This window comes from Pan troglodytes, chromosome 19, assembly GCF_028858775.2.
Source record: "Pan troglodytes isolate AG18354 chromosome 19, NHGRI_mPanTro3-v2.0_pri, whole genome shotgun sequence".
Classification (NCBI taxonomy): domain Eukaryota; kingdom Metazoa; phylum Chordata; class Mammalia; order Primates; family Hominidae; genus Pan; species Pan troglodytes.
Window position 1 is genome coordinate 87,825,258 of NC_072417.2, and position 9,194 is coordinate 87,834,451.

Sequence of the window (9,194 nt, forward strand, 5' to 3'; positions counted from 1 at the left end):
GGCTTTTACTCAGATATTAAGAGAGAAGTCTTCTGCCTCCCCTTGTCATTTTGTAGCTGAGCCTTCCGAGGCCCAGCAGCCGCTCGTGTGACCTGTGTCAGCCTCCTCCTCTGTCCTCCCCTCTGCCTCCTCCCAGCTTCTCACTGCTGCTCTCCACCACTCAGAGCGGGACTCCCAGTGTGGGATTGTGGGTGGATGTGGATGCGGATGTTCTGGGCACTGCCTGTGATAGGCTCTTGGGGAACTGCAGGCCCTGCTGGGGGCCGACCCCCCTGCACATCTGACTATGAAGTCCTGGGTGTCTGGTCCTTAGCGTGTCTGGGGAGCACTTTCTGCTCTGTCCCGCCTCCACACCCGTCTGGCCTCCCACGCAGCCTCCACGAGGTGGGCGCAGGCTGTCTTGGCGGCTGTGGCTGAGCCCCGGGCATCGGTGTGGCTCTTGGAGCCCTGCTCCCCATCGCGCATCCTGGCAGGGTCTCCATAACCTGTCATCCTCGTTTCATCTTGATTTATGATCAGACCTAATAAGTTTTTGGAGCAGCTGTCTCCCAGGGATGTGGCGATCAATCTAGGAGATGGCTGTTGAATTTTGCTCCTCCCGCAGCCAGGGGAGGCAGGGAGGGGCCAGACAAAGGGGTGGGGCCACAGGAGCCTCGCCAGGTGGGCAGTGGGGGTTAAGCCTCGGGCCATGGTCCCAGGACTCTGCAAGGTCACGGCCCTGATCTCCCCTCTGTCCCTCCCTTCCTCCCTTCCTTCCTCCTTTCCTTCCTTTTCTCCCTTCCCTCCCTTTCCTCCATCTCCCAGGGAAACGAGCTTCTAGATGGTGCTAGTTTCTTTTGAATTTGCTGGTTTGGAGACCAGGCTGGAACAGTTCCCTTCACTCTCCACTCCCAGGGGACAGATCCCAGCACCCGCCTTCATATCCTCATGGTGGTGCCGAACCGGAGGGCCCTGCCCCCTCCCCAGGTAGCTGGGTTCACCTTCTGCCTCGACTGGGGCCATTTCCACTGGGAAGCTGGTCCTCACCCCTGTTTTGGGGGCGTGGCTCTTCTAGAACCACCTGCCCTTCCCGGATATGCTCCTCACCATGGCGGCCTCTCCCCCTCCTGGTGTGTGAGCGCCCTGAGTGCAGGTCAGGATTCATGGGTGAATGACCCACCTCTGCTGGGTGCACACTCGGTCTGCTCAGCCCCAGAGCTGGTGGCATCTCCAGCAGCCGAGCTGCCACACAGCTGGGTGAGCTTTTGACAGCAGTGCAGGGTGTGACCAAGGGGAGTTCACGAAAGCCCACATGGCCCTGCAGCTGCGCCTGCCCCGTCAGGTGTTTATCCCACTTTCTAACACTCTGGAATCACCTCCCAAGAGCTTCTAGCATCTGCTTCTGACTCGTAGGCGGCAGCAAACATCCAGCCCACGAAGGTAGACTTGGTTTTTGCAAATAGACTTGTTTAAGACAATCAAAAGAATGAAATGGGTGACTAATCTAGGTAATCTAGGTAGTGGCATTACGAGGTGAAACTAATTATGGCTAGAAGATCATGAAATCCTTTTTTAATCACCCATATCCATGGCTTGTTTGTTTGTTTGTTTGTTTGTTTTGATGGTGGAGTCTTGCCCTGTTGCCCAGGCTGAAGTGCAGTGGCACAATCTCAGCTCACTGCAACCTCTGCCTCCCAGGTTCAAGTGATTCTCCTGCCTCAGCCTCCCGAGTAGCTGGGATTGCAGGTGCGCGTCACCAAGCCCAGCTAATTTTTAGGAGAGACAGGGTTTCACCATGTTGCCAGGCTGGTCTCAAACTCCTGACCTCAGATCATCTGCCTGCCTCGGCCTCCCAAGGTGCTGGGATTACAGGCGTGAGCCACCGTGCCCAGCCGCCATGGCTTTGTTCTAGCTGAAGGTTCTAGAAGTTGTTCCACATCATTGTTGGTGTCAAAGGTGCCTCTTCCCAAGACAGCTGCTCTGGAGGACGCCAGTTAGAAGGTGTATGTTTCAGGGGTGTATGTGTGTGTGTACAGCCATCTCATTTCTTTGGAAACCTACTTTATAAATTGGTTTATTTACCATGAGGAAATCCCACGGTCAGGGCTGTAAGGAGAGCTAGCTGCCTTTCTTTGGAGATGTGAGGCTGGGGAGTTAGAGGAGCAGAGAAGCACGAGCTGTGTCCAGGGCAGGAGAGAGCAGTGGCAGGGATGCTCATGTCCAGACAGCTGACCTCTTCCTGCCTTCTTGCCTGCTTGCTCACCAGACCCAGGGCCCAGGGCCGAGTGACAGACAGCTAGAGGAATTCTCCACTTGCCTTTTTCTAAGTTCATGCCAGCCTTGGGCAGGGCCAAGTGCCAGGTCTCAAGGTGGTACCTCGAGATGGCAGTGGCAGTGCAGGATTTGAATCTTGCCCTACAGCAGCTGCCCCCATTGCCCTGACCCTTGTGCCCCACTTATGGTGGCAGAACAGTCTGCTGCAGCCTCCTGAATAACAAATCACCAGGTGCCCCGGGCCTAGTCTGGCCTCTGTACCCCCACCCCATCCTGCTCAGCTCTGCTCTGTAGCCCTTTCTGGCTCACAGGGACTCCGCCTCCAGCCTGTCTGCTCTCTCCCCGGTACCCCTCCTGCACATCCTGCCCTGACACAACTCCTGTGGGGTGGATCTCTCACATAGGCACTGCTGTGCACACCCCCCTCTACCCACCCGCAGAAATCTCTGGGGCGAGCAGATTGCTCAGGGTCCTGGGCTGTCCCACAGGTGTCCTGTGCCATCCACCCCCAGTGGGTGAAGCTGGAGGCAGCTCCCTGGGCTGAGACTGGAAGGAGGAACTAGGCCGCCGCTTCCGCTTGACTGACCAGGGTTGGGACGATTTGTGATGTCGGGGGAGGAGGAGTCCCCAGGCCCTCAGAGTCAGGAGTGGCGGGGACTGGAGCGGGCGGTGAGAGGCAGAAACAAATCATCTTCTTTACCGGCAATTTTCTCAGGCCGGTTTCCACGCTCCCCTCCTCCCCTCCTGTCCCCGACAGTGTCAGGCAGTTCTGATTAAAAGTAATAGATGAAGATTCCATCTCACTCCCAGTGTCATTGTGGGAAGACATTGCCTGGTTTCCTGTGGGTCCCATCAGAACCACCTCTTCCTTCCAGGAGTCAGGGAGTGGGCCTGGCCCAAAGGGGACCATAGGATACCCAGCCTCCCACCTGCAAAAGAGCCCTGGGGCTCTGCGGGGGGCCCCAGACAGGAGCCACCGAGCTGTGAGCTGGCCTCTGGCCACTGCCCCTTCACACTTGCCTGTGCTGCTCACCAAGAAATGTCACGTGTCCCCGTGGGCTTCACCTGAGGGGTGAGGGCACAGGCTAGAGAGGCTGTCAGATATGTTCTGAACAGAGAGAGCAGGGCTTGGTCAGCTTCAGAACAGACACGGACACCGGTGGTCTCCGTGTGTGAGTAGCTAACCGCGGTTCTGGGTAGCCCGGAGAGCAGAAGCGGGAGACACAGAAAGATCTAAGAGTGCCATCTCCTCAGAGCACTGGGAACACAGCCCCTTGTCCCTGCGGTGCGCAGGCTGCCTCTGGGGAACTCAGCCTGGAGGGCGTGCTGTGAGGCTGTCTCCAGTGGCAGCCCAGAAGGAGGGTCACCGTAAAGGGCTGCGAAGTGAAGCCAGCCTGGTCTCCATCAGCAATGCAAGCTGTTTGCTCTGAACAGATGGGGCCACAGGCCCCCTTCCACTTCCACAGAGGGTCCCCTGTCCCCTAGCTGTGCTGCCAGGACCAGGAAAACAGAGCCACATGCCACCTGCCTCTAGCCTCGGTGTCAGCAGCTCAGGACTCGGCAGTCCGCAGCCTTGGTCCTTGCTATTTCTGCCCTGGCATGACCACTGGCAACTTCCTGCCTGCCCTCGGCCCCTAGGCACTCACCTGTCTGCCCAGGGCTCCCAGCACTCCTGCCTGTCGGCCTCAGCTGTGTCTAGCAGATGCCCTCGGCCCAGGAGGACACCTCCTCCCAAACACTCCATGCCCTTCTTCGTCTACCCCCCAGCTCTCCAGCCTCACATTCCTTAAACCAAGGGAGAGAGGGTGACCCTGTGTCCTGACCCAGCCTGCTCCCTGCGAGGAAGCTGGCAGAGCCCCTGAGAGCCCTGGGGGTCTGATGAGGGAGCCAGGCAGTGCCTGCCCAGGACTGGCCCTCCTCTAAGAAGACAGAGTTGCTACCTCTGCAAAGCCGGACCACCCTGCCACTGGCCCCACTGCAGCCCTGTCCCCACATACCCAGGTCCCCTGCTCAGCAGGGAGAGGGGAGAACAGGACAGAGAGGGATGTGGGACCTTCCTCTGATGAGCAGCCACTGTTGAGCCACCCAAGAACAGGGCTGCATGAACATGCATTTAATGACTCTTTCTCACGGGGCTCTAGTCCCCGCAAAGGCGCCCCCCAGACCAGAAACTCAAGGTAGGGCCGTGCCTGTCCCCACCGGGTGACTCCTCTCTCTCGTTTCCCAGCTTTCGCCGTCATGATTGTGCTGGCCCTGGTCCGCATCGGGCACGGACAAGGGGAGGGGCACCCGCCCCTGGCTGACTTCTCGGGGGTCCGGAACCTGTTTGGGGTGTGCGTCTACTCCTTCATGTGCCAGCACTCTCTGCCATCCCTCATTACCCCCGTCTCCTCCAAGCGCCACCTCACAAGGCTGGTGTTCCTGGACTACGTGCTGATCCTGGCCTTCTACGGCCTCCTCTCCTTCACCGCCATCTTCTGCTTCCGCGGCGACAGCCTCATGGACATGTACACCCTCAACTTCGCGCGCTGTGACGTCGTGGGCCTGGCCGCTGTGCGCTTTTTCCTGGGCCTCTTCCCCGTCTTCACCATCAGCACCAACTTCCCCATCATTGCCGTGACCCTGCGCAACAACTGGAAGACACTCTTCCACCGCGAGGGCGGCACATACCCGTGGGTGGTGGACCGCGTCGTGTTTCCCACCATCACCCTGGTGCCGCCTGTGCTGGTGGCCTTCTGCACCCACGACCTGGAGTCCCTGGTGGGCATCACAGGGGCCTACGCGGGCACCGGCATCCAGTACGTCATCCCCGCCTTCCTGGTGTACCACTGCCGCAGGGACACCCAGCTGGCCTTTGGCTGTGGGGTCAGCAACAAGCACAGGTCCCCTTTCCGCCACACCTTCTGGGTGGGCTTCGTGCTGCTCTGGGCTTTCTCCTGCTTCATTTTCGTCACGGCCAATATCGTCCTCAGCGAGACCAAGCTCTGATGGCAGGACAGGCAGGTCTAGTGACAGGAGGCATAGGGGCCCCAGCCCCACCCCTCGCCCGCAGAGCCCAGATTTAGTTGCTCCCAGGTCTTCATGGGGCAGGTGGGACTGTGGCTCTAGGGGAAACCCCCTGTCCAGCTGGGGGTGTTCTCCCCACCCCACCTTCCACCCAGTCTGCACCTGTCCTCACTCCCCCGGGCAGCTCTCCCACCAGGTCCTTCTGCCTGGGTGACGCGTGGCTGCTCCCAAGTTCTAAGACTCATTACTGGAATCACACCTCTCCCACATCTTCCAACACGCTTCACCCCCCACCCCACTTCCAGGGCGGGCTACTCCCTGCACAGTGGGAGATGCAGTGCTGGCACTGCCATCATTTGTCCCAGACCCATGCCCCTCCCCTCTCCTGCCCCATCCTGCATTCTTGTCTAAGAAACCTCCACTAGCAGCTGCTGCCTCTTCAGAGGCAAATCCCAGGCTGGAAGCATCCTAGCCAGGTCTGCCTGTGACGGCAGGGCCCACCCTCCCACCAGGCCTGGGAGGTGGTAGGTGCCACCTCAGAGAGGGCCTGGCTGGCCCCATGACAAGAACAAGAAGTGCTAACTGGTACCAGAGTCCCCAGATAGAGCTGCGAAAGCCCTCGCTGTGGGCGCGAGCTCCGGAGTAGCAGGCTGGATGGAGCATCCCTTCTACAGGGACACAGCCGCCTGCCAGCTGGGCCTAAAGTCTGGAGCTTGTCCCTGAAAGGGACCGTCTGCTGCCCTCGCTGCCCCACTGGAGCCCTCAGGGCCTCCTGCAGTGCAGGTGGTCCTACTAGAGGGAAGCCATCCCCACCTGGCACCTCAGCGGCTTGGCAGTGACATGGCAGTGGGAGGGCTCTGAGGTTCCCACCCTGACAATGGTCAGGCTGCCCATGCTCCCACTCCAACACTAAAAGCGGCTCCCTTAGGGGCTGAGCGTGGGTGCTCAGTGTTCACGCTATATCCCTTGGGCAATGTGGGGTTGGATGGGGCCCCCACTTCCATTCCCATGGAAGGAGGCCAGGTCCCCAGCCACTTCCCACTCAGCCATGCACGCACTTGCTGGGCTGGCCTCCTGGGAAACACAGGTGACTCGAATGAACTCTGCATTTTCAACGTGCCTTCTACTGCTTCAGGACCTGGGGGTCCCCCTGACCCTCACTGGCTTGCCCCCAGCCCTGGGCCTGGCCCCACCTGTCCTGGAGCCCAGAGCCCCTGGCCTGGAGCTGCCTCTCTGGGGTGGGTCTCAGGCCCCACCCCTCCCTCTTTTGAGTTCAGTGCCTTGCTCAGCCCCTCCCCTGTATCTCAGCGTCTTCAGACCTCTGACAGAGCGACGATGTAGGGTCTCCCGGGGCCCAAGGTGGTCTCAGGGTCAGGGGTGGGATTTGCAGGGAACTCGGGGAGCCCACAGGCTGCGCCACCTCTGCCCTGGCAGCTGAAGCCTGGGAGAGTCCCTGCGTGGTGTAATTGGCCTCAGCCCGCTTTCTCTGTGCCGTCGCACCTCAGTGTTTCTCATAGCTTGTCCCCACGTGTCACTTTCCATCCACGGGAAAAACAAATGCCCCTTCTCCATCTATCATTGCGACTTCCTCCCAGGAGGCCTCTCAGGTTGGGTAGAGCAGGGGCCTGCAGTGGTCAGGCCAAGAGCAAGGAAGACCTGGCTGCCCCACTGTGGCTGAAAACTCAAAACATCTGGAACTACCCTTCTCCAATTATGTTCCCTCTTGCTTAAAGACAAAGCTGATTAAATCATCCTGCCACCCAAGGCTCCAAACCAAATATTGGATGCAAATTCATTAGCTTCATAAAGCCCAGGTTGATTTATGTGACAGTCTGGAACCGCCCAGCCATGGAGTCGGTGGCCGTGTTTCCTGCCACCTCTGAGCTGGGGCAGCCCCAGCCCTGGAGGGAACTGGCCAGCAGTGACCACATCGCTGATGCCAAGTGGGGACCCTCACCACTGCCGTTGTCTAGCTGCTTTGCTCCTCAGTGTCCTCCTGCTGTAAGTCAGATGACGTCACCTTCCTCTCCATCGATGCCAGGCTTCTGCCGCTGATGGCCAATGGGGCTTGGGGCCAGGGGCAGAGAACCCCAACAGCAAGAGAGCCCCAGGTGATGCTGGCTCTCCACGTGCATCAGGCACGTTTCACTGCAGCCATCATCAACTTGGCAAAGTAGGCAAGTTCAGCTTGTGGTTTCCATTTTGCAGATGGGCCCCTGGGGTCAGTGATGGGAAGAGCAGAAGAGGATGCCAGCCCAGCCTGGCCCAGGAGCAGGTGTCATTGTGGAGGAAAACTTAAACTCAACAGCCTCTACCCAACATCTGCCACCTGCATGGCCCCAGATGCCCCCGGTGCAGGCCAGGTCAAGGTGGGAGTAAACTTTCTTTGCCTCCCTCCCCACAGAAGCACCAGACCCACCTGAGCCCCAGAGCCTCATGCCAGCAGCTCCTGGCTGTTCCTCACCTGAGGCTAGAGCAGCAGCTGCCAGCTTATAGATGGGGCGGATGGCAGGTGATAGACTGGGAAGCACTGCTGGGTGGTGGAGGTGGGCAGTGGCACCATGACAGGCCCCTAGCCACACAGCTGTCCTCACTACGGGGCAGGGAGCAGCCTCGGCAACAGGCAAAGGCCAGAGTCAGAGTGGTGGGGAGGACAGGGGCTGCTGCCCCACTCCTGGAAAGCCACTGCAGAGGGGCAGTGGCTGGCAGTGCCAGGCCTGGGGGAAGTGGAAGCGTCCTGTCTGGGGGGCAGATTCCCAAGCAAGGGTGACCCATGGTTAAGGGCCACTGGAAAGCTGGAGAGAGCTTGGGATCCCTTCCACCTGGGGCGAATGGTGTTGATTGCAGACTAGAGGGGTAACCTCCGCTGAGGGTCATTATGTGCCAGGCATGGCATTGGGTACTTTCTGCATTGGGACCAGGCAGCCGGGCCTGCCATTTGAGGCAGCGAGCCTCTGTGACCTGTCCTTCCTCATTTGTAAAGTGGGGTAACAGTAGCTATGTCACTGGCCAGTTGTGGGGATTAAAGTGCTGAGCTTAGTGCCCAGCCCAAAATGCTCAATAAAGCTATTCAGTGATACCTGTTTCCCACATCACTCACCAGCCATAACTACTTGTAGCCAGGGACCCCTGACTCATTAGGACTCCAGACACCTACCTGGTTTCATAGCCTCCTAATGAGTTGTCACCGGGTTGCAATTCAGAAACAGAAAATTGGTCTGAATTCTCTGGAGTCTAGAGGGCTTTGGGGATAGGGGTTGTCTCTGGTTCCCCGGTCCCTTAGGAAACTTGAGGACAGTCCTCCCCTTTCAAAGAGCAGGACAGGCTAGGCTGGAGGGTCCTGGCTGAAGACATCAGCCTGCCCTTTTGCAAGCTCTGCCCTCCTCCCCCACACACACCTGGCTCCCTGCAGAAAGCTGGCTTGGACCACAAGCCGCTCAGCTAGACACAAGGAAAAACAGCTACAGCAGCAACAGAAGGGACCCCAGTTAGTAAGATTTTCCTGCTCTGAGGCCAGCCACAAGGGCCTCCCTCTTTCTGTACCTCACCCAAAGAAAAACAACGGTATTTGAGCATGTGGGTCGCCAGGCCCTTGTTTATGATGCTTTCACATCTATAGCCTTACTTCTCTCTCCTCTCCCCTGCCACGCTTTCTTCCCTTCCCTTGGTGGTGCAGGAAGCCAGGCCAAGCTAGTTCTGAACTCAGGATGCAGCCTTCCTGCTACCTGTCCCCCAGGACTCATATCCTCCTGCCCCCCCCCACACACACACACAAATATATGCCTAGAGAAGGAACAAGGCAGCCAGTGCCTGGCCCAGGAGCAGGAGCGGCCCTCCTCAGAGCCAGCAGCAGGCTCGGCTTCACATTGGAGGCTCAGCTCTTAATGATCTTTCCAGTTCTTGGTTATTAATGATCTTGGGCAGAGAGCAGAGCA

The 9,194-nt window shown here is 58.8% G+C and overlaps 1 protein-coding gene across 9 annotated transcripts in view; it reads left to right on the forward strand.

The window, feature by feature from the left end:
- TMEM104 (transmembrane protein 104) overlaps nt 1-8,338 on the forward strand; it is a 63,079-nt gene extending 54,741 nt beyond the window's left edge. For 7 of the 9 annotated variants that reach the window (XM_063799935.1, XM_063799936.1, XM_063799937.1 and 4 more), the window contains one exon: nt 4,481-7,037. In XM_063799935.1, the coding sequence (XP_063656005.1) occupies nt 4,481-5,241 (761 nt within the window). In that variant the 3' untranslated portion in view covers nt 5,242-7,037. Of the gene's footprint in view, nt 1-4,480 lie in introns of all 9 variants that reach the window. The other 2 variants (XM_016932900.4, XM_016932901.4) reach the window with 2 other exon arrangements.
- The last annotated feature ends 856 nt before the right edge of the window (nt 8,339-9,194 follow it).